The sequence below is a fragment of the Rousettus aegyptiacus genome, unplaced genomic scaffold, assembly GCF_014176215.1.
Source record: "Rousettus aegyptiacus isolate mRouAeg1 unplaced genomic scaffold, mRouAeg1.p scaffold_m13_p_13, whole genome shotgun sequence".
NCBI classification, from domain to species: Eukaryota; Metazoa; Chordata; class Mammalia; order Chiroptera; family Pteropodidae; genus Rousettus; species Rousettus aegyptiacus.
The window spans coordinates 58,380,248-58,404,450 of record NW_023416288.1 but is presented as its reverse complement, the minus strand read 5'-3'; the positions used below and the strand labels follow the sequence as shown (position 1 = coordinate 58,404,450).

The window sequence follows — 24,203 nt, the reverse complement described above, 5'->3', positions numbered from 1 at the left end:
TAGAGCTGACGAATGTTCATCTCTAGCCATTATTCCCGGGGAAGCAAGTGGAGCACCCCACAGTTTGTCATTTATAAGATAGCGAGCACTGGTGGGATTCCCGCGGGACACTGCTTTTTTGAATACGTATTTCTATCCTATAGCGCATCACTTCACGCCCCGCCGTTCAGCTTTCAGAGCAACTCGTTCATGTTAGGACCAGAATGCTGCTGTGGTCTCTGCCCTGCAGACAGGGCTCTGATGGCTAGACCAGATATATTCGCAAATCCTGCCGTTAGTCGTAGCAGCTGCCGTTGCCCAGGACTGCGCTACGCACTTTCCAGCATCACCTCCTATTTCTACAACAGCCACGTGAAGCAGGCTGTGCTTGCTTCCCTTTTACAGATGAGAAATGATGCTCAGGGATGTTAAATCATTTGCTAATCTCTAACAGAGCTCCCTGATGCCGGAGCCTCTGCTCGACTTTTCTATTAGATCACATCACCTCTTTCTAAAGTTTGAGTGTAAAAGAACTGCAAAGGGGGGGTGGGGGGAAGACAGAGCAGATCACAGAACTTATTTGGGGGTGGGGAAGAGAAACCTAAATGATTCAGCAATACTACTAGGTGGCTGTCCACTGGCTTAACCCAGCTTAACCCTGACTTGGAATTTCTAGCTGGTCACGTGAGCAAAGGAAGTGCTTTTTAAACTCTGGCTTGGAGCCCCCATGATTACTAAAATAGGAGGCTTCATTCTGCTCTTATGTTGAAATAAAAGATGTTCCAGTTGCTCCAGCATGTGCCTAACCACCCTGGTGAAAATGCCAAGACAAGATTTTGTGTCCAGAGAAGCCCAGTCATCCTGCAAAGCCGATTTCTAAAAAGGAGAGGGTATAACGGCATAACCGCTTCCCACTGGGTGACCCAGATCCAGGAATTCGGACAGAGGATCTTGAAGTTCCCTTCTAAATAGGATTCTAGGTCGTGTTTATCTGGAAGTTTAAATCACTATGAGCTTTGAGAGTGGTCTTGACCAGTGTCTTTTCTGGAACTGTTGTGTGATGGTCATTAACTCAGTTGGTTGGTTCTAGTGTGGGTAAAGGGTAAATTACGAGGTCTGGGTAAAAAAAAAAAAAAAAAAAAAAGTGTTTATGGGCCTTTCTGAGAAGTTACCGGCAAGCTAAGAAGTGAAAGTGAAATCTGCTGATCATGACCTCAGCAGAAATGTATTAAAGTTCAGGAAGCCGTAGGCAACAACAGCTAATGCGGGCAGGTCGTAAGCTTAAGACTAGATCTCTCTGCCACCATTCCCCTCTCCATAGTCCTGTTTCTGGAGCCTGACAACAAAAGCCAGCGAGAAAAAAGAATCAGCAGAACCCGACTGCCTGCTCCTCCTTTTTATGAGAGTTTCCGTGCGTTCTGCATCTTCTTTTTGTAAGTATCTACCCTGCACGTACTGCCGCTTGCCTGGACGCCTGCCAGTCTGGAAGATGAGTTCGTTTTCTTGTCAGACCTTTCGCATTCTAGCAAGGGGGCACGGGGAAATTATTGGGAGGCAGTGTCTGTGACCTTCTTCCCCCATGTATGATCTACCCTTGCACTGTCTGCTGTCCTTCCCTCCCTCCAGCATCACCCTGTGCTCCTCTGGCCTCAAAAATAGAGCGACGGGGAATGGGGGGTGGGGAGTGGGGCAGGGGGAGTGGGTATCGGCCAGGATCGCTGGTTAGAAACACACAAAGATAACTGAGCAGCAGGGTTTTGCGCAAAGTCCACACAAATACCTACAGTTGTTCATCAGATGTAGGCAGCCCAAACAAAGACAGATCATGGATTCACAGTAGCTAAACTGTAATTTAAAATGTAGTTATGGAAACACTGTGAATCCTAAAAGCACACACTGTGGATTAAGGCCATCCGATAGACCTGTATGGAAGAATATTGTAAGATCTAAGAGATTAATAAATCAGTTATTGGACGCCATTGCTTCTCACACCTTGAAATTCATGGTGGGGTATTAGTTCTGTTGGTGCATATCTTAAAAGATTTTATTGTAATGTGGTCTGTTTCCCTAATAACCTCCATCATGCTTCTTCACCTGTAAGATCAAAGGCTTCTTTGGGAAAGGAAAAAATATATAGGCAAATATGTGATTCTTTCTTTTCTTCTTTCATAATGACAACTAAAGTTCATTTTTCAGTATCTTCTTCCCAAAGTCTTGGCTCTATGAGTCAGTTTATGTGACATCCTCCTCTTGATTTCTTTTTGCCCACATAGTCCCCTTTCTCAACATTCTTTCCAGCTTACTCCCTGCTTTACCAAATTACTGAGGTTATATTTGTTTATTTGTTTTACATTTTCACTTTTTTATAAACATAACATAATTCCGGATATATTTTTAATGAGAAAAAGAGAATAATTGCCCACACCACCACTCAGAAACACTAGTAAGAAATACATTTCCTTACTGTCTTTCTTGAAGTCATGCAAAATAGCGTGATTTTAGACCTGTTGATTTCTAAAAGCTGCATAGCGTCATCATCTTGATATGTCTTAATTTAATTCTGACATAAAATTGCTTCCCATTTTTTTTTGCCAAAGTGATACTGCGATGAACAGTCCTACATATAAACCATCAACTGCATTTCTTATTCCTGTCTTCGGATAGACCCGTTCATAGTGGAGTTACTAGGCCAAAAGATATGACTGTTTTTAGAGTTTTTAACGCATATTGCCAAATTGCCTCCCAGAAAGTTTGTAAGAATTTTCACACCCACCATCATTGTATAAGAATGTCAATTTCACTGCACTCTTGGTATCAAATGTTTTTATCTGCTGTTTTGATGAAACTCATATAAGTTGTTTTATTTGGCATGTCTTTGATTACATTACGCATGTAGGGTATAGAGTTTATGTGTTAGTTAATGTGATATAGTGATTTATACGAAGAAATGTATGTTTGTTCTTTGTCCCTGATCTTGCATAGAGCTCCTAAAACCCTTGGAATTTCATGAGTAATAATACAGATAAAGATGTCTTATTTATTCATAATGGGCCCTTTTAAACCTCATCAAAGTTCATGTTATTGAGGCGACTCCTGCAAAGCCCCTAAGAATGGAGGCTGGTTGCCAGGGGGAACGGGCATCTGATTAAAGGGTTGGAACTTTTAGTCCCGTCCCTCCTGCCCCAACCTTCAGGGAGGTAAAAGTGGTTAGAGATAGAGTCAATCACTGATGGCCAATGATTTAATCAATCATGTCTATGTAACGAAGCCTCCATGAAAATCCCTGGAGGACAGAGCTCAGAGCTTCTAGGTTGATGATCGTGGGGGCGGGTGACACAGCTGGGGTGGGCGGGAGGCTCTCTCCCCCGACCCCGCGCCTTGCCCTGTGCGTCTCCGATGTGGCTGCTCTTGAGCCGTACGTAACCTTTCACAATAAATCGGCCATCTCCCTGGTCAGTAAACTGTTTTCCTGAGTTTTATGAGCTGCTCAGCAGATTAATCAAACCCAAGGAGTGGAGGGAGGTCTGAGAACCTCCAACTGATAGCCGGTCGGTCAGTCAGAAGCACAGGTGACAACCGAGCCTTGACACTGACATCTGCAGTGGAGGAGAGGTATCTTGTGGGACTCAGCCCGTAGCTCGTGGGAGCCGATGCTGTCTCCAGGTAGACAGTGTCATAGTCAAGTTAAATTGTAGGCCATCCAGAGAGTTGCTCGGTGGGGAAAAAACCCCACAAATTTGGGGGAGAGTACAGAGAAGGATAAACAGTTTTTTACAGTTAAGTGCTATTTTTCGTTTCTTCTGTTATGAAACATCTCTTGACATTTCTTGTCCACTTTTATGGGGGTTCATGTTTTTCTCATCTGTCGGCATGAACATTTTATGTATTAGGTATATTGATCATTTCATTTGTTGAAGATATTTTTCATGCTCATTGGCTTTTAATTTTATTTATGTTTTTGTTGTCTAGAAATGTATATTTTAAATGGTTAAATTTGAACAATTTTTCTTGGTCGTTTCAATTTGCTTTTAAGCTCGGAGTGTTCTTTCTCACTCATGAGTCAAATATTTACCTTCTCTAGGTTTCTGGTTGTTTGTTTTTTTGTGTGTCTGTTGGTTTATTACATTTCACTATTGGATCCATGTGAAATTTATTTGGTATGTGGAGTGAAACAAGGATTTAAAATAGTTTTGTTTTCAGTTAACTAATTGCTTCTGCAGTTAAAAAAGAAAAAGTTTTTCCACTAAATTATAATGCCATTTTATCACACATGAACTTCATATGTATAGCTTTTCTGAAATATTCTGCTCTGCCGAGCTGTCTGCCCAGTACCCTGCCATTCTGTTTCATCTGGCCCAATTTTCCCTCCATTTATTTCCAGGTAGCCTCCACCTGGGAGCTGCAATTACTTTAATGACTGTAGCCTGCTTTAAGCCTCCAAATGATACATCTTTAAGTGAATTAATAAATATAACAAATATCTTCGGAAACTTAATCTTCAGATACGTGGACAGTATGTTCTCATTCGCAACTGAGATTTTACAGATCTTGTCCCGTGGGCTCACACTGCCTCAGCTTTCTCAGCCCCGTCAGATGACAGAACCGAACAAACAATTTAGTGACTAGTTTACTCGTTCCTTTATTCAGGGAAAACAATCCATAGATTGGAGGAGCAGGGCGCTTCACAAGCAGTGGAGCCTCTTCCTGAGAAATTTGGGTAAGATGGAGTTTTCTAGAGATAGAAGAGGCAAGAGGAAGACTGGGCAGACTAGGTAGAAGCTGGAGGATTCCCTTATGAGGCGGGGGGCCCTGCTTTCTAAGGCCAGGTAAGTGAGCCAACGCTGAGTCGGAGCTGGGGGTGGATTGTGCGTGGTGCTTGTTAGGGTTCTTTGACAGGTGTTTCCCATAATTATAGGCTGGCGTCGGTTTTCGATTTGTAACAAGGCCAGGCCACTGTGCGGCCTCCATTTTGTGGGTCCCGATATATGAATTAACTTTAGCAGCCCGGACCTAGACCTCAGTAGACTTTGGGGACGACCCCCAGATTCCCATCACTTTTGTGAGATCAGATACCTTTTGTCCGTCCACCTGGCAGTGGTAGGGAGGCGAGGGCACTACCCGCCAAGTCCCTGGCGCAGCGGGAGAGCGAGAAGGAGCAGCGACCTTGGCTCGTCCCCCAGCGTCCCGCCCCCTGGGCAGCAGAGCGGCAGTGACTCCCGCCGAGGACGGACCGGGGAAAGTCCGCGCTCTGAGATTCCCAAATGCCGGCGTGAGGGATGGTAGGGGAGGCCCCTGAGCATCTGCTACTGAATTTGTCTGCAGTTTGCTTTCTTTGAATTACTTCGCACGTGTTCAGAAGCCGTGGCCCGTGCATTGCAAGCTCACAGGTAAGAACCGCGTCCTGTTGTATAAGGATGGAGGTGAAGTTCATGGAAAATGGCTTCCTTTCCAGCCAAGGCTCAAAATACCTTTCACAGAATTTAAAGTCTAGGTCTTGGTGACTGTCTATCATTCCCTGCCTCCTCTCTTACTTTTCTCTGGCTGTTAGGTTTTAACTGCATGAACAGGCCTCGGTCTTCACCACAGGGCTAGGGGGCAGGGCTAGATGGCCATGACAGAACTCCTGGCCCTGCTCCACTCCTCCCAGCCCAGCAGCTCCCCCTGCCCCCCGGCCCCCCCGCCTTCGGTGGGGAGAACAGGGGGTGAGATGATGACCGCTTAGTTAGAAGGACAAACCTCTCGGCCAGGCCCACAAGGCCCCGGAGACCTGGGTGGCACTCACCAGCCCAGCTTCGCCTCAGCCCCTCTCTCCGGTCCCTGGGCTGCAGCCACCCTGTGCGCCCTCCCTGTCCCTCTCCCAACAGGGTGTGTGTAACTGCTGTGCTCTCCTCTCAGAAGGCCCTTCCCCTGGCCCGGCCCGGCCCAGCCATTCCACAGCCCTCAGCCTCAAACTAAGTATCTCCTTCACAGACAGGCGCCTCTGACCCTCTCTTGGAGACTCCGCACTTCCTCCTGACAGGCTCTCTCTTCCACTGCATCCTGTTTGCTTCCTTCCCAAATCTTTTCAAAAGTTATAATTATCTTTTTTTAAGTATGTATTTATTTGGTGTTTCTCTCCCCAACTAGAGTACAAACTCAGTGAAGGCAGGCACCCGCTTTGCCTTATTACTGATTCCCGTGGGCCTATGGCTCAGGGAGTCATCCAAAATGTGTCATTAATAGAGCCACCAGCTGAAATATTAGATCATTAGTACAACGGAGACTTGGGTCTCCATCAGGATTGCAGGAGCGAGGGCTGGAGCAGAAGAACCAAGAGTTGACAGCCAAAGGCAGTCCCTAGTTCCGAGTACTCTCTGTCTTCAACTCTGCTTTGGGGCCTGTGAGTCTCAGTCTCCCATTAACTTGCCAATAGAGTCCCACCAATAAAAAACAAAAAAATGAGGATGCGTTCCCAGGCACAGATATTTTCTCATTTTTAAGGATTTTTTTTTTTCGACCTTTGTTCTGAGCTGGATCATCTGCTAGCCAAGGGCTAATAAGAAAAAAAAAAAACAAGTGAACAAATAGCAAGTTAATATTAATGGGATCATTGCAACAGCCTTTTCCAATAGCCGGGTGTATGTGGAGGTGGGGGGCTAACGCTCCTGGCTCTGTGCTGCAGTCTCGTGATTCGTGTTTCTGCCGGCAACGCTGATTTTATTTCCATGAAACAATTAGGTCGACCAAAACGTCTCAGTGATTCATATAAAGCTGATGTAAGGCCCGGTCACCCACAGAGCATCCTGGGAAACTCAGGTTGCTGCCACCAGCTAAACATATTCAAGAAACTCCGCTGGGGACCGGTTTTGAAAAATAAGGGAACCTGGGCTCGTACTTCTGCCAAAGACACATTTCCCTTCCTCCTCCTCCTCATTTTTGTCAAAGCCACACTCTAACCATGAACACACTGATCCCAACTGTGTTCAGCCAGAGAGATCTGAGTCAGGGCTGGTGACAGGCTACATGGCCTTGGGTTTAACTTTGCTGAGGCTCAGTTTAAATAGTACTTAGTAGGTAATGTTCTATGTGCTATACTTAAATTAGCTCATTTAATTTCTAGAACATCTACAAAGTAAAGTACTATTACTATACCCATTTTACAGATGAGATGTCCTAGACACAAGGACAATAAGTAACCAAGGTCACATAGCTAGCAAGAGGTAGAGGTAGGGTTTGAACTCAGGATGTATGGCCGCGAAACCTATGCCCAGAACCATTATTCCGGACTGCCTCTGCTGCGTGAGGCCTGAGGAGGCGTATGCTCAGTTAGAAAGAGGCAGCTTCTTACTGCGGTCATGACCATCCTGCCTGATAGACTTCACTATCCACTGGCCGTGTGAACTTGGGGAAGTTACTGATCCTCACTAAGCCTCAGTTCTCTCCTCTGGAAGACGGAGATAATAATAGTAAGTCTGCTCCCATAGCGTTGCTAAGAGAATTTAATAAGATGATACCTGTTGAGTGCTCAGCGCAGGGCCGGGCACGGAGTAAATGCTCAAGAGATTTTGAGATCGTTTTTTAATTATTAATAAGCCTTCAATCAAGTTAGATTCCTTCTCAGGCCCTTCCACTGATCAAAGGGAATTCTTGAAGAAAGTTCTTCCCTCTGTGGTCCCTTACAGCATCCTTAAGTTATCAATGAAAGGAAAGGTCAGGAGATGAGTCCCTAACTGGCAACAACCCAATATCCCACCTGTTCGTTCTTTCAAGCTTGTTCTTTAATATTTGCAAAATGTGTAATGTCCGACAGCAACAAAATTATAACAGCCTCGATTCCGGCAGTCTTCGAGGCCACAGTAGTAGCTGCTCCTGGTGGTGCCGGGTCAGGGGAGGGAGCTGCTGACCCTTGACCTCATCTGTCACTACATCGGGTGTCCATCTTCTCAAGAGGTCTCAGAGTGTTCAACTCTTGAAGCTGTGGGCTTAGGTGACATATATAAGGAGAGGAGAACCTTGTAGAAAACATACATTTAGGAAATGAGAAAAACAAAAAAATAGAGAAGGACCAGAAGGAGAAGAACCAGGACAGAGAATTAGGTCAGAAAATAAATAGAGGAATTTAAGGGAAGTTCTATGTGCCGACGCTCATTCAATTATGTATATGTCATTCGATAGCTATTTATTGAGTGCCCACTGTGTGCCAGCTAGTCCTGGGAGTTGGGGATATAACAGTAAAAGATGTTTTTATAGATGATAGATGGATGATAGGTAGATGATAGATCGATTGATCAATTGATTGATAGAGATAGATAGAGATGATAGATATAGACAGCTAGATAGACAATTCATAGAGATGGATGGATGGATAGATGATAGATGATAAATAGATCGATGATAGATGATTGATAGATATAGATGATAGATGATAGATCAATGATAGATGGTTGATAGATGATGATAGATCAATGACAGATAGATGATAGATGATAGATAGATGGATGATAGATAGATAGATATAGATGGATAGATAGATATAGATAGATAGATGATAGATAGCCAGCCACAGACGCATAAAAACGAGGAACAGACAAAATCCTTGTCCTCATAGAGTTCCCATTCTACTGGGGGAGAGGAGAAACAATAAAATATTTAGAAGATTAGTGAAAAATGCTGTGGAGGAAGAGCGGGAAAGGGACACAGTGTTGGGTGCTGCGGAGGGGCCATTACAGTTGTAAAATGCTCCCAGGGGTGGTCTCACGGAGAAGGTGACATTTGAGCAGAGACCCAAGGTTGGCGAGAGAGGGAGTTGTGTAACTAATAGAGCATTCCAGGCAGAGGGAATGGCCGGTATAAAAGTCCTGAGCTTGCCCGACGCTTTTGGTAAATACCGGAGAAGCGAGAAGCCGTTGTAGCGGAAGCTGAAGGGGGGACGGGAGGGCAGGAACACGAGGACAGGAAGCCCAACAGGTGGTGTGGGCAGTTACAGAGCGAGGCATCCTGTTCCTAAAGAAGCAGGAAGAACATAACGTTATCACTAATATTTCCCACGAAAAGAAGGCACCCTTGGTAACGAAGCAACCATGACAGCAAGTTGAAGAACATACGTCCAAATGTCGGGCAGAGCACATGCGATTATCCGCAGCGGAGGAATTCAGATGTCCCAGAGTCTAGTTCCCACCCTTTCCGAGAGGAAAGTCTAACTGAAGGGGACATTCTCTACTGGCACTCGCATTCCTCTCTGCTGGCCACACCGTAAGGATTTATTAAACAGGGAGTGTAAAAGAATTCTGCCGGTGGTGGACATACGGTCACCTGATGTGAAAGCGTGTAGTGTGCTCTATGAGGTTGACCTTGAGGGCGTTATCTGTGACAAAGGCGTGCAGGTGGTGAGTCAGGTAAACATGGTGAGACTAAATTAGCAGGCTATAAAGTCCAGTTACTGAATATCATTTGACATTCAGGAGGAAGAAAGAATTGAAAAACAGAAGAAGGTTTGGTTGTTTTTTTGTTTTGTTTTTCTTTTTGAGAGGGTGGTGGTCATTTTTGTATAAGACAAAGTAGAAGAGAAGGGATGTCTGTGGGGGTCTCAAATCTTGGAATAAGATGAAAATGTAATATCTACGGTCATGACTAGAGCAGTGACAAATTAGTTATAAAAAAGCATGTGATCTATATTTGATTACGAGTGATGTGATGATTAGCATATAAGAAAAAGCTACAAAATACGCTTGGGAGATGGAGATTGGAGCCACACACCTTCCTCTATGAAAAGGAAGACGCTAGAGGCAGTTTGTCAAGTTCGTTCTGTGACTCGAGCAGTACTTCGGCCATTTTCAGTAAATACGCAAGTGTCAAGGGCAAGAAAGGGCCTTTCTGCTCACTCAACCCTCTCAAGTGTCCCTTACACTCGGGAGCAGTTCCGCAGAGGCAAGGGGTCCTACGTTCCCTGCCTGCCGGGTGCCCTGTACTCCGGGCCCGGACAGCCGGGGGCCCCGTCGCCCAGCACAGTGAGCAGCCAGAGGGATTTTTCAATGTGACAGTCTGCCAGAATTTCAATCCTCCCTCAGGCACAGCCTCACGAATGTTTTGCTCTCTTCATATAAAACTGACGAGACCAAAATTTAGAACAGGATACAATGATTATGTTTCTTTCAGCCATCATCCATCCCATCAGGGTGAAAAGTTTAGAAATGTTTAACCTCCAACACCCCTCCCAAAATGCCTCAAATGAAGTCTGAATATATTTTCCTTCTTTTTCCCGAATTATGAATTTGCTTCATTTGGGACTCTCTAGTGAAAATGATCAAGCCTGAACACACTGATTTGGAATCTAAATGTGTGACTCGGTCCAGGGTCCATAGTGCTGACAATTATGACAGCAAAAGGCTAACAATCTGTATTTACAAAGTGGCTCAGGCAGACTGACAAACAGAAACTAAAACTCAAGAAGAAAAAAAAAGGAACCAATAGCACTTCACAAGAAAAAAAATATATAGATGGCCAACGAACACTGAGAAAAATGTTATGCTCTATTCTTAGAAGAACAACGATGACGACATCTCGATTGTCAGTCATTACAGAAGATAAAAAGGCTTGAGAATATCCAACATTGGGGAGGATGAGGGAAGCATTTTTTTTTGACCACTGGTGGAAGACGTCAATGTCCACATCTGTAGAGAATTTTTATGAGTTTATTTGAGCCAAACCGACACCATATGCCAGAAAACAAAATCTCAAATGCTCTGGAGAATGGCAGTTTTGCGGCTTCCCCCTCCCCCGCCCAGCTTATTTTATATATTAGAATCAAAGGAGAAGACGCAAGGAAGGTACATGAAATCCAGTAGTGGTAGATTAAGGAGGTGGGAGAAGGCATAGCAAGGAAATCTCTAAAACTGAATGAAGAGAAAAATGGGGGAACACGCTGCTTTTCCATTGGTGGGTACAGGACAGTTAATAACTAACATTTACAGCGCACAGAGCTGGCGTGGGGGGGGCCAAGATAACATTGCGGGGTTCTGTGGTCTCGTGCTTTGGTCCCAGTGATTGTGCCTTCGAGGAGTAGGGAAAGGAAATTACTCCGACATTTCAGAGGTGTGATACCCTAAATGCATAAGGACCGCATACAGAGTTCGTTTAAGATTGACCTTTGCTAAGGAAGCTATAGGTCTGGGACATGACTGCCTGCTATGACCTATCCAGTTAGGAATTTATGATCGGGCTGTCCTAGGTAGTTATTTTCAGTCACTGAGCTTGTCAGGCCTGCCCCACGGACCCCCGAGTTTACTGTTCACAAAGAATAAATTGATTCACAAATTTTTTTGTTCACAAAAGATAAATTGATTCACAAACATATTCACCAAAGCATTATTTATAATATCCCAAATTAGTAAAACATAATATATAAAAACTATAAACTGTGAGCCTTCTATATGCAGATATTAAAAACATCATTTAGGAAACATTTCTAGTGACACAGGGAAATGTTCACGCTGGAATAGATGTTTATGAAATGGGATACAAACATCTATTTCTGTGATCTCAACTATGTAAAACATCACAGAAGGAAACGTGTTAAGAGTGGTTATTTCTACAACCTGAAGTCATGGACGATTTTTAGTGTTTTCTCCACGCTTTCACATGTTTCTAGTTTTCTACAATCAGCATGTGTTACTTTCTTATTGTAAGGTAAATGCAGACACACCGAGAATTTTTAAAAGCAAGGCTTCATTGGGAGAGAGCGCTCGCTCAGGGCAGGTGAGGTTTGCTGGTTCCAAGGGGAGGGGGCCAGGGAAATCGCCCTGGGACAGGAGGGTACAGTTTTTAGAGGGCTATGTGGGGGTAGGGTATAGAATGGGACCTTGAAGCCCATATTAGGGAGTGTTAATTGGGCCGGAGGCTGTTAGGGCAGTGGCTCCAGGGCTTTAGGATGGGCCCAAGTCAGTTGAGCATCTGGATTCTATCTCAGTTGGGAGTCTGTATTGTTGTACCAGGCCGAGAAGTTCTCAGGCAAACGTCTGTTTAGCCCTCCTTCCCGCGACCCAACACTTGTAAACAGGAAAAGTTCACCTAAAAATAGTAATAATGACTCCGAAGTCCCCCCTTGTGCCCTCTGAAGAAAGTTCACGATTAAAGGGAATTAAAAGGCTCATTGTGGGAGTACTAGGGTTGTTAAAAGCCAAACAAAATAAAACAAAAATCAAAAAACCCTGGGCCAGCTCTTAGGACGGCAGAGAAGAAGGGTGCCATGGGGTTTTCCAAGCAAACGCCACTATTCGTACTGTAAAACGTTTAGGAAAAGGAGTCTGGACCAGCCTCCACCCTCTCCGTCCACAGAAAGCGTGTAGGAGTCCTCCCAGCACTGTGCTGAAGTCAGGTGTGGGGCGTAAAACATCGCCGCTCACCTGAAGAAGGCGTCTTGTAAGGATACATATGTGAAATAACTCAAGGATATTACGTGGCATTTTCATACATTCTATTGAAAAATAAAGCGAGCTCCTCCCGTGTATCAGGCACCATTCTGGGGATAAAATGAGGAATAGATGGAGACTGTTCTTTGGAGAAATCACAGCCGGTGGGAGCGCTGCTGGGCTGAACTGAAAGCTGGGGGGGAAATTAGTAGATTTAGAGACAGAAAACAAGGTAGGACTTTTGGAGTTGGGGAGATGGGAATGGCGACAGCCTGGGGCAAGCGGAGTAAGAGAAGGAGCCAAAGGGAGCAGGGCCTCTCTAAAGAATTGCAAGTTCAAGTTCTAAGCCACTCCAGATGGTGGAGTTGGGAGAGGGCAGTTGTCGGTAACCACGTTACTGACGACCGCAAGCACCAGCCATAGGAGTGGGGGCTAAATTCTACGTGCTCGGGGATGGGAGGAGAATGGAGGACACCAGAGATTACCAACTCCTCGGCTCCCCTTTTATTTTGTTTCACTTCATGGCAAGTCTCCAAAAGGTTACTTAAAAGAAGGGGAAGTCAAAAAACACGCCCAGCCCAGAGGCTTGATGCAATCTCCTTGACACAATCTCCTCATCTGAGAAGTCACATGACTTTCTGAACCTAGCTCTGTCTTCAGCTAAAAAATGTTTAATGATAATGATTTTTCCAACCCAAGTGTAACAGGGCTTGATAAAGGAGCAATAAGAGGGAGCATTTATACAATGGCAACTCCCAACTCCCTGGACAGTGGAGGCAAGCCAAACCTTAATCCCTACAGGACAACGGTATAAATCGGAGTTCCAGTCCTGGAAACCCATCCTCCACCCTGAAATCCCTAAATCCATCCAGCACAGATGCAGATACAGGCTTTTTCAGACATTGGTTAAATTTGCAAAAACATGCAAAATATGTTCCTGTTGGGAATTTCCCCCATGCTGGGGGGCTGGACTGTTTCAAACTTCTCATTATACCATTCCAATAAAGCACGGAATAAAGACACAATTTTGATTCCTGATAAATCTTTCTGTAGCAAGCACCATTGCTCCAGGAACCTCCCAGCCACAGTCAAACAGCCTTCAACCTTTTGGGTGTTCACTAAGGCAGGCCTCCAAAGCTTCTGACCAAGAAGTGCTGTGCAGGCCGCTGGCAGGGCCCTGCTGAGATGCCCACCCCCTCCCCCCAGCAGAGCTCCCCAGAAGGAGAAGTCAGGTGGTCAGGTGGTGGCAGCATGGACTCGAGCCTTCGCTGGGTGCAGTTTCATGTTTCTGTTCTGACAGCCACCTGCCTGACTCCCAGGACACCTCCCCAGGTCTCTGTCAAAGGAGTCACCGATAAATCTTTATTATTCTCGCTCACTGGAGTCCTTTGGAGCGACCTGCTATAAACTGAATGTTTGTGCCCCCTCCTCCACGAATTCATTTGTTGAAACTGAATCCCCCAATGCGATGGTGTTAGGGGGTGGAGCCTTGGGGACCTCGTTAGGTCATGAGGGTGGAGCCCTCACAGATGGGATTGGAGTCATAAAGGGGACTTCCAACAACTCCCTCTCCTCTCTCTCCAGGTGAGGACACAGCCTTGCCACCTGAGAACCAGGAAGTGGACGGCACCAGACACCGAATCTGCCAGCACTGTGATCTTGGACTTCCCAGCCTCCTGAACCGTGAGACATTTCCATCCTTTCTAAGGGGCCCAGCCTGTAGTGGTGTTATAGCGGCCCAGAGGGACTGAGACCCACCCTTTCCTTTGACCCATCCCACATCCTGTTCCCTCCTCCTATGTTTTTCTGGGTTTGTTTTGTTTTGTTTTTTCCCTTTCTGTTCTTGCAGAACGTTTGGGGGGTGTGGTCAGACAGACCCTCCAGTCAGCTTTAGGAAAGAGGAGGGCAGTCCCTTCAGAAGTTGATCTCCAGGGCCACCTGGCACCCCCGGCTGGGTGCAGGCACGGGGCGGGACACCACCCTGCCTTTTGGCCCCAGCACCTTGTGTCTGGAAGGTTTGCAGCAGTGGGTTCCTAGGAACTTGGGGATGTAAATGGCTGTTTTGTTCCGTATTGGAAAAATCTATAAATGTATACTGTGTAGACTATTGGGTGGGTTTTTTTTTTTTTTTTTGGATGCCAATTTGGAGAAGTCCTTCTGAATAAAAACGTAGCGAAAAGATTTTTCAAAAGCATGATGAGAAAAAAATATGCTGCATACTACTAGAGGGGCTACAGTTCAAAAGCTTTCTGGACATCTATTTGGCAAAATGTGATAAAATCACTAAAGGTACCCTTGACCCAATAATTACCCTTTTAGATATTTAGCCCTGTCCTTGGCTATCACTTATTATGGTGAAAAATGGAAACTGTTCAATAATAGTCTAATGGATAAAATCTATGACAGGAACAATTATGCGGCCATTAACCATGTTTTTGAGGACTATTTAACAGCTTTGAAAATATTCATGATATTTAGTGAGAAAAGCTTTATGTTCCATGGTATAATTATTTAAAAACACATCAGCACAAATATTGGTAGAACATTAACAGTGGTTCTATGTACGCGCTGGGAGATAAAAGGTTCTCATTTTTACTTTTTAAAAATATTTTCCAAGATTTATGTAAGTAACACATATTACTGTTGTTGTCAGGGGGAAAAAAACACACTATTGTAGTTTTAAAAGAAATGATGCGATTTCATCAGCAACCAGGATCCCGTCTTAGCCCGGTAAGGCGCTCCCAAAGCGGGCACACTAGTGGCCTGGCAGGGATCCCCAACCCTGGTTCATGTTAGAATGGGCTGCAGAGCTTCTAGAACATGCAGCGCCCGGCCCCACCCTCAGGAGTTCTGCCTTGACTGGTCTGTGGCCCAGGATGGTAATTCTTATGGCGCCTACATGGTTACTGACAGCTGCCCTAAGAACCGTGGGTCCTCGTCCACCAGGCCCCCAATCACAGTGTCACCCCTCGGCCTAGACAAACCCGGCCTCCCCTGGAGTGAGAAATCTCCTCACACCTGTCTCCAGTGGCCCGCGGTGTTTAAGCTGCATGTTTGGGGCACTCAGACTGCCCGGGACCTTCCTCCTGAACTCAGCCCAGAGAGCGGCCGATGACTTAGCAAGTGGGCCCTGCCTATAGGTTGCCTCATATTTCTTGGGGTGGGGGCTGGGGGGATGGGACTTTGCCACAGGTTTTGACGGAATTCTAGAAGGAAGAACATAAGCTTGTGAAGAAACTGGGAGGGAGAGGGGGAGAGCTGGACACTCATGGGTGTGATGTCCCTGCAGGTACCCAGCCCTGGAAGAGGGCGGCAGGAGAAGATGACCGTCTCGAGGCCGCGGCGGGCTGACCAGCTGCTGTCTCTCCTCACCATGATCTTCGTGGTCATCTTCCTGCTCTTCTACGCGCTCTATTGGAAGCATGGCAACCTCATCGACTTGCCCGACCAGCGGATCGGCTTCTTCAACTTCTGCCTGTGGGACGAAGAAGCTGGCTCCCTACACTGCCACAAGTCCTCGGAGCTGGAGGCCCTGGGGGTGTCTCAGGCTGGCCTGGCCCTGGCCAGGTTCGGCGTGTACGCGGCCCTGGTCTTCACCCTCTTCACGCCCCTGTCTCTGGTACCGGTCTGGTCCAAAGGTGACAAGGGAAAGTGGCAGCCGCTGATGGCCTTCCTGGTGATAGCCTCCACGCTCCTGGCCGGCGGCCTGAGCCTCTTCTTCACCTGCGCCAGGAAGTGGATCACCGTCTCCCTCCTGGGGCTTGAGTTTCTGGCCCTCGCCATTGCCCAGGCCCTACTCATCCTCCTGCTCATGGCCACGGTTATGTTCTCTCAGCGGGAAGAGAAGGACAAGAAGGAGCTCGAGAGCTGCTACGCTAGTCCTTCCTAAAGGCTCACGTGATGGCAAGGGCTCAGTCCGAATGATGCGCAGAAAAGATGCCAGTGAATCTGTGGGTTGGTATGTCTCCTCGGCCACCCTGTTTCATAACTAATGCTGATCTCAAGTTTGAGCGGACAGACCCCACTGCGGAGGGGATGGAGCACCCGGTGCCAAGGAGGCCAAGAGGCATAAGGGTGGCCGGGGCACCTGCGGCTTCTTAGTGTAGGTAGGGTTGTCTGTCCTTTGCGTTAATGAACTCATCTGAGCCCTTCAGATTTCAGTGCCAGGAGGGCGGGCAGATAAGGGTTCCTGTCACAGGTCCAGATTCCCAGGACGATCTGCCGAATGCCGAACGGAAACCCAGGGAAGGTTACGGCAGTGAGTGGGGGCCACTGGCAGAAAGAGCACCTCAGTGCCCCCGGGGCCCTGGTTAGCAAGCTGCCCCTCCCCCCCCCGCCCCCCGTCCCTGGTGTGTGGGATGTGATGAGCCCCGCCCCCGTGACACCACTCCCAAAGGCCCAGCAGAGATCTCCAAGGGAGTCAGAGCAGGAAGACAGGGCAGGGGGGTCGGCCGGCAGGTCACCCCTAATGCGGGACCTGTGAGTTCAGGAGCAGAACAGGGCAGATCCTGGGCAGGGAGGAGGGGGAACAGGACCGGATGGTTCCACATATACACAAATGTCACATCCCTTCACTGCTCAGCCCACAGTTAGAAAGGATACAAGCACAACGACCTGCGCGTGGGAATTTTGTATATTTTTCAGCACCTATATATTGGAAAATCTGTACAGCACATGGTCACCTCACTTGTAACTATCAAGAGCTGCGCTGAATACAGAGGCGGAAACCTGAACATGAACTCCGACGTGACCTCTCGTCCTTAGCGTCCTGGCCCACTCTCGATCTACGCCCACCTAGGGATCAAGGCCAGGGCCGCCACGTGCAAGGGAGTGGGCGGCTCGGGGAGGAGGCTTGTCTGCCTGGCAGGAGGCTTGTAGCGTCTGTACACAGTGAACTTCAAGCTCCCAGACGGCAAAGCGCTGGACAGTATGTCTGCCTGCAAGGCTGGACGGGTGAGTGAGGGTCCCGGATTGACTGGTTGCCTCATGATAGGAACTATTTTGAAAATAGGCTTCCTCCTCAGGGAGAGACTGCTGACTAAAGTGGAGGAAGCCGGGGGTATTTAGCAGCCACACTTTTTTTTTCCCTCGTAAACTATTAAGTTGGTTCTTTGGTTCCAATAAGCTTGACCGCCACAACCTCGCTGTCCTTGTGGCCGCTCCGTCCTGCGGCCTGGGTCTCCGGCTCTCGCCATTGCCCAGGCAGTACTCATCCTCCTGCTCATGGCCACCGCTGGATTCCCGCAGAGGGCAGAGAAGAAGGTCAAGGGCAAGCTTTAGAGCTGCTGGTCCTGCCTAAAGGCTCGCGTGATTGCAGGTGACTACAACAGACAACTGGGATGGCAGACCCCTGAGTGGTCTGGATTCCTCGCTTTCCAAGGCTCCAGTGTCCTGGGCCTCTGCTACAAGGTGACCCTCCCCAGCCTGAGGAGCAGCCCCCAGGCAGAGAGAAAAAGCAAACTCCTTCCTGCCCTGGGTAGAAAGTCCCGGATAACCTGTCCCTTAGCTGAAAAATATCTCCCTGACATATTTTAACATATCTTCGTCTTCCTCAGGGCCTCTGCTGCAGGCAGAGTCAGCGCCCACAGTCCTGTGAGAAGGGCCGAGGCCTCGGGGAGGGGTGCCTTTCTCACTGTCCTCGTCCTCCTCCTCGGTTCCGTTCTCAGAACTCGGGGACGCTGAGCAGGTGGGGGAGCACTCAGGCTTATCAGTGCCTGCCAGCGGCAGCTGCTCCGAGGCCTTTTCCTGTTTTTGACTCTGTAAAATAGAACGAACGTCAGGCAAGCCATGTGTTTTATTTCCCTAAAGTGCTTGCCTATCTGTAGGTATAGAGGATACAGAGGACACCTAGAAGCCACTATGAAGCCAGCAAGTGACCAAGTCCTGGCACTGCTCCCAAATCCATGACTGCCCACCTCCCTCACCCCACTGCCAGCCCCCCCCACCGCCTCTCCACAGCTCACGAAAAAATCTAGTCCAGCCTGGGAGAGAAGGTGGCAGGGGCCTGAGGAACACCTGAGTCGAAAAAGAAGAGTAGAAAAAACTTGTCTGCTAAGGCCAGGTGACAGAACATAGGAGCACAGGATACAAAATTGCGTGTGGGCCTAAACTCTGTCATTTACTGGCTGTGGAACTAAGGGAGGGTCCCCGAGTCTCCAAAATAGCTACATCACCAGCTTAGAGCAAGGATTAAATGAGATGGTGATAGATAAAAACACCTGATCAACTCTACAGTAAAACGACCCGGGGGTGGTACAATTCCGTGCTTCCAGGAGCCACAAGCCTTCGGCGTTCTGCTTAGGGGAAGTGCAGTGGCAACAGGTCATCCCGCCGCCTGAGACTCCAGAGAACGCAAGCACTTAAAGACTTCCTGTCCCCCCACATGCACGCCGCATAGAGTCCCCCCCCCCCCCACACACACACACACACACGGGGCCGCTCCCCCTCCCCAGGCCACATGAGAAGGCAGGGCGTCTCTTCTCTAGACAGTAACCAAGGGCCTAGTCTCGTTTCTGACCATAAAGGGTTTTGTGGTCATGAGAGGAAGGCACATGATTTCACCTCAATCAGGAGCCCCAGGGCGACATCCACGAGTTCAGCTTCATTCATGCAGTACACAGTCTTCACTGTGGGAAGTCTGGAAGAAAGGCGCCATGTTTTAGATGGAGACGGATGGCCACCAGGTCTCATGAGGAGGAAGACAGGAGAGTAAAGGAGTCACACCCCCAGGCTCTGAGAGCCGCAGCTTCCTTAGGGCTCCGACGCGATTTCCTCATCCTTGTGCCCAGTGACTGGCAAGAGGAATCATGGACAAACAGTAGGGGTGTCCCACCCTCTGCCAGCTCCCCCGGGGATCTGGAAATAGGGCACGATGGCCGCTCCTGACACCACGCTGGATGTGAGCAGACCAAACAGACCGACCATCAGGCCGAGACCTGCCTGAAACCTAGCTGACTGGACGAACACGGAACGGAAGGGCCGCGACATTCGGAGAGGGAGCGGGTTGATCAAGAAACCTCAGAACAGGAAGAGCCAGCCGGAGGGGGAGCATGGAGCCCCTGGTGCCCCATCAGGACAGTACGGGGACATCCTCTCCCTGGCAGCCGGAATACCCCACAGCTACCATCATCAACTAGCCCGACCCACAGCCTCTGATTTCTGTCTGTCCCTGAAGATCTGCCCGCCCATAGGAAGACCGGACGAGCTGGTCCACTCATCTTGCCCACTTGATGGTCATGATTTTTCTGCAAGTGAAGAGACTGGCATTTTGGACAACTCGTGCCTGAGGGCTTGGCTGATGCATATAATCTCAAGAAGGGGAACCACGCCCTAGGAGCTGACAGGGAGGGCCTGATGTGGAGCTTCACCAACCGAGGCAGCGGCACCTGTGTGTAAGGGGACGGTGACCCCGCCCACAGCCCAAGCGCCTTTAAGAGCGGAAGAGACTCTGGTGAACTGAAGCGCCCACCCACCTCACTGTTCTGCCAACACTGAAGACCCGGCACCAGCGACTGTAATGCCCTCAAATTGCTCCCCACTCCTGCTCTCGATTCCAAAGGGGGACCCTGGCCAGAAGTCGTCCTACCTTGCTGCAGCCGCTGGTCCTGCTGTCATTGTCCTCCTCTTTCGGGTCTTCACTGGCACCATTCTCTTCTCAGCTACCTGGGCTGTCATCCAGGTGGGAAGAACCCTCTTTTTATCCCCAGAATTTAAGGCTGCCATCTCTCTAGTTGCCGATGAAAAGAAGTCAGGGCCCACATTTACCGACTTCCTTTTCTATTCAGGACAGCAAATCCCACTCATCACATCAGGAACTGTAGGTCTGTTTGTCCAGACTGAGAGTCAAGCTTTAATTCCTACAAAGAAGAACAAAATCCAGGGGATTCTAATAAGTTAGCACACTCCCAGTAATCAGCCACAAGTACTGGTTGGGGCAGGTCAGAGGGGACCTAGGTGTTGAGCAGGGCCCAGGAAACTCGGACAGGCCATTCACAGGGCATCAAGGGAGGTGTGGAAGTGGGCAAGCTGAGGGCTCAGGGGGAGATAGCGCCCTAACCTGCCTAGGTTAGGTCCCCCAGCCCCAGGCAGGCAGCCAAGCCCAACAGAAATGCCTCCAGTAGCCCCTGCACTGAGCCAGTCAACACAGCAGAAGAGAAATAAACACCCACCCAGGAGAAAGGAAGAGAGTGCCCCCCCACCCCAGATGCTCACCACCCCCAGAGTGCCTAGCGGATCCGACCCCTGAAATCTCTCAATGATCTCTCCCTCTCCAGAGTTCTTCTCTCCATCCTGGTTGTGGTTACAAGAAACCCTGAGGCCATTTTGATTTACAATAAGGTGTCATTGACCAACACCCCCTCCCTTAATCATAAGATACTTCTGCCCGGTCAGATTTAACCAGTAGGGGTCAGGCACCGCAACTGGGGCTGGCTTCCTGATGTGTGGACTCCAGAAGGGCCAAGGCATCGGACTCTCCTCCTCCCACCCCCACGTGATTCCACCTCAGCCTCTACTTTCCACTCAGCTGTCAGCTCTAAAAGCAGCTCAGGGCTCCCGCCTGGGGAGGCTCTCATGGGAGCAGAGGTGCATCTAGAAAAGGGTAGTCAGCCAAAAATAAGAGATTCCTCCCTGAACCCCAACTTGATCCTATATTGCTCATCTAGAATGGCTGTTCACAACTTAAGAACAAAATTAGTCGGACATCAACTTAACCAGTCTGGCCACAGAGGACAGATCTTTGCCGATGTACTCATTTCTGTCGAAATTCAGGCAGTGACCAACGAACGTCATTCCCGCGTCTATGAGCACTGCTGACTCACCGCCAGGCGCGGGCACAGATCTGCGGTCGATGAATGTTTATTTGATCCCGAGGCAGCTGTAGCTGGGCAGCTCTAAAGCCTACTTTACAGACAAGGAACTGAGACTTTGCAATTTCCTCAAGGGCACAAAAAAGTTGAGAACAGCCAGCCAGGACTCGCACCTACGTCCCGCGGACCGCACACCCCGGAAGCGCCGAGGCCGCGCGGGGCCAGCTGGGAAAACCCGGGCCGCGCCGCGCGCACGCGCGGTGGCCGCACTCCCGACTCGGCGCCCGCCCTGCGCTCGGGGACACGGCGCCCCCCTGCGGAGGGGAGAGGCCGGGAGGCACCGGGACCTCCACGGGGCCTCGCCGACGACGGGAACCGCCCCGATTGTTCACCGCGGCCCCAGCCCTCGGGGCAGGGCCGGCTCTCCGCCAGGCCGGGGTCCTGCCCCCCCCCGCCCCCGGGCTCGCGCCCCCTTCCAGGTTTCCCGGGCGGATTCCGGGCGGTTGCGGAGGCCCGGTGGCCCGACGGGATCTCAGAGCCCCGCGACCCCAGCGCGAGGCCCCCGCGCGCACCTCCGCGGGTCCTGCGCCCACCCGCGCGCCCCGGCTCCGGCGCGTCTCCGCACTTCCGGCGCCCCGTCGCCTGCGCGCGCGGAGGCTCGGGCGCGCCCCCTGCAGGCAGCTCGCGATGTCCGCGCCCCCGCTTTCCGCAAAAGAGAAAAGCCGGCCCCGCTGTCCTGGGTCCTGACAGAGTCCCTCCCTGAATCCCTCCTTGACTCAAGTCCAGTTAGGCTCCTCTGAACATTCTTCTCCACTACGCCCTAACTTTTGGGCTTCCGTGTTCATCTCCCTATTTTCCAGCTTTAGCAAAAATCCTGCGAATTTGGTTTGGCCCCATCCTCGATATCCGATCACCTTCGAAACTGATGGGGTTCCTCATCCTTCACCACCTGCCCCGCCAGGTGATATCTGACCACTCAGCAAGAATCCTATAAGGTCGGTTTAGCCAGAACCCTTTCTTACCCCTGATGTTTCCTCTTAATATTTCCATCCACCAACCCCCACCCTGCTCCTTGGCTATAAATTTCCACTTTCCTGTTGCATTAGGAGTTGAACCCAATCTCTCCCCACCACAGAAGCCCACTGGAGTAGCCCCACTGTAAAATAAGTCTGCTTTATCGTTTTTTAACAAGTGTCATCAAAAATTTTAAGAGTATTTTTTTTTCTTTCGACAGTCCCCAAATGTGGCTCCACTTGAGGCTTGCCAGTTGGTCTTTGTTAAAGTATAGATTCCTGGGTCCCCTGAATCAGAAATTAGAATGAGGGGAGGAGGGAAATCTGCATTTTTAAAGCTCAGGATTCTCACAGGAGCCAAGTTCAATGCTCCCTGCTGGAGTCATACACCCCAGGGGAGGAAGGTACAAGGTGGTCCCCTAGAGTTCAGGAAGAGAAATTAAAGCCACTGTTTACACTTGTTATTTTAAAATAAAGTAGGCGTCTATGAGCACTGCTGACTCACCTTGGTGGCCAAGGTGCACCCTCTGCAATCAGTGTGGCTCCACAAGGCTGCCCAGGTGTCCTCTCTGGTCTGCTTTCAGCCTGATGCTGGGCACAGCAGTTTACAGGTGGAGTTGGCATCTAGCTTTAGTTAAAATCACAATCACAACTTAAAGCGGCCTAAAAGAGACTGGCAAAGAAATCCCCAGGCCACAGACACATGCTGTCACAGGTGCATCTCCTCCTACTGCATTTTGAGGCAAAAGGATCAGAACTGACAGTCTGCCCCCAGAATGCGAAACTGTCAAGACAGCCATTTGAAATGTGAGTTACAAAAAATCAGCTAATAATAGAACGATTACTCTCTTCATCCTAGAGGTGCAGGTAGGGGAGCTTGACCCCAAGTTTGGAGACCCGACTCCAGAGCCAGAGACTCTCCCTTCTACCCGTGTGGTGCCTTTGGTTTCTCCAAAGTACATTCACCTCTCTTCTTGAATATCCATTCTCAATCCTAGGGATGTAGCCTGGCCCAAGAAAGTGTGTCAATCCAGGTTTAAGGAGGTAAATCACTGGTTTCAAGTCAGAAAACAAACCAGCCCAGTATCAAGGTCATCTAGCTGGGCTGCCAGTTAAACCTGGGCTCTGACTCCAGGCTCTGGAGTGCAAACCACATGGGCAGAACCTGCTCTCTCTCTGGTTCCACGAAGCCACTGGGACCACTGACCTCCAGGATCTTTGGCTTTCACAGCCTGTGAGGCAGGGCAAACCCAACTCTAATTGGCGAAGGTACATTGTTTTGTTTTATGAATAAAGGAATAGAGAATACTTGCTATTACTAAAACCACTCCTTCCATATTCGTGTCCTTAAAACATCTTCCCATAGCCAACTGAGAAATAAAGTCTGAGCAGGAAAAACCTGTGTGTCTGCACAAAAACCTTTCTGTTTAAAAGATGAGAAGCCCAAGCAAGAATAAACCTGAGCTGTGGGCTTTGGATGGGTTGGAGTCGAGTCCTAAAGCGTTTTCAGTGCTGCACGCAGGGGGCCAAAGGCCTTGGAGCAGAAGCGGGCAGGCAGACAGGTCTTGGGACAGTGAGGAAATGCACCGAGGCTCTAATGAGAACCAGGGCCCACGCCCGCACTGCGCACGCAGGTTTGGGGGCCTGAGGCTGGACTAGCTCAATGGTCTCCTAGCTGCAGTCACCCAAGGTAATGGGAGAGTCTTGCTGGGATCTTGGGTAGATGCGAGCAGGTGTTGCGAAGGAGAGGTAAGCCTAAGTTTTGACATGCTTTATTGGAGGATGACAGCTCATCCTACAGGGGCGAGGGTGGGACAGGGAGGACCACCAAGTTGAGGGCATGCTGACAAGCACTCAGGATGCAGTAAGGGTTGGGGAGAAACAGACCAGGAGGGGCCAGGGGTGCCTGCAGCACATAATAAATGTATTTGCCAATTTCGAAAGGTCAGAGGTTAATGGTGCTTTGGTTTGTGTTTTTAGGCAGTATTGTAGAATCCCTCACAATCCCTCCTGGTGGG

General features: G+C 49.0%; 2 protein-coding genes across 5 annotated transcripts; one reads left to right on the top strand and one right to left on the bottom strand.

Moving 5' to 3' along the window:
- The first annotated feature begins 712 nt into the window (after positions 1 to 712).
- Positions 713 to 17,104, top strand: TMEM140 (transmembrane protein 140). Of its 2 annotated transcripts, none has more exons than XM_036230896.1 (4): positions 713 to 1,412; positions 13,950 to 14,048; positions 15,019 to 15,095; positions 15,655 to 17,104. In XM_036230896.1, exons 1-4 carry the CDS (start codon positions 1,379 to 1,381, stop codon positions 16,252 to 16,254), a joined length of 810 nt encoding a protein of 269 aa, XP_036086789.1. In that variant the 5' UTR covers positions 713 to 1,378; the 3' UTR covers positions 16,255 to 17,104. The 2 variants fall into 2 exon arrangements, with proteins under 2 accessions (XP_036086789.1, XP_036086790.1); XM_036230897.1 differs by lacking the exon at positions 713 to 1,412 and adding an exon at positions 1,419 to 5,366.
- On the bottom strand, positions 16,981 to 21,764 carry CYREN (cell cycle regulator of NHEJ). 3 transcript variants are annotated; one of them, XM_036230899.1, is made up of 4 exons: positions 21,745 to 21,764; positions 19,951 to 20,221; positions 18,927 to 19,002; positions 16,981 to 18,122 (listed from the first exon to the last, which is right to left on the bottom strand). In XM_036230899.1, exons 2-4 carry the CDS (start codon positions 20,085 to 20,087, stop codon positions 17,868 to 17,870), a joined length of 468 nt encoding a protein of 155 aa, XP_036086792.1. In that variant the 5' UTR covers positions 20,088 to 20,221; positions 21,745 to 21,764; the 3' UTR covers positions 16,981 to 17,867. The 3 variants fall into 3 exon arrangements, with proteins under 3 accessions (XP_036086792.1, XP_036086791.1, XP_015999670.2); XM_036230898.1 differs by lacking the exon at positions 21,745 to 21,764 and adding an exon at positions 21,078 to 21,377; XM_016144184.2 differs by lacking the exon at positions 21,745 to 21,764 and adding an exon at positions 21,185 to 21,377.
- Between the last annotated feature and the right edge of the window lie 2,439 nt (positions 21,765 to 24,203).

Excerpts from the sequence above, each read along its gene's own strand:
- TMEM140 (XM_036230896.1), top strand. The coding sequence starts at position 1,379 with ATGAGAGTTTCCGTGCGTTCTGCATCTTCTTTTT. Across the intron at positions 14,049-15,018 it reads ACTTCCCAGCCTCCTGAACC|GGGGAAAAAAACACACTATT; the intron begins GTGAGACATTTC and ends TGTTGTTGTCAG. Across the intron at positions 15,096-15,654 it reads CAGGATCCCGTCTTAGCCCG|GTACCCAGCCCTGGAAGAGG; the intron begins GTAAGGCGCTCC and ends ATGTCCCTGCAG.
- CYREN (XM_036230899.1), bottom strand. The coding sequence starts at position 20,087 with ATGGCAGCCTTAAATTCTGGGGATAAAAAGAGGGTTCTTCCCACCTGG. Across the intron at positions 19,003-19,950 it reads GGACCAGCGGCTGCAGCAAG|ACTTCCCACAGTGAAGACTG; the intron begins GTAGGACGACTT and ends CCTTTCTTCCAG. Across the intron at positions 18,123-18,926 it reads CCCTGGGGCTCCTGATTGAG|AGTCAAAAACAGGAAAAGGC; the intron begins GTGAAATCATGT and ends TCTATTTTACAG.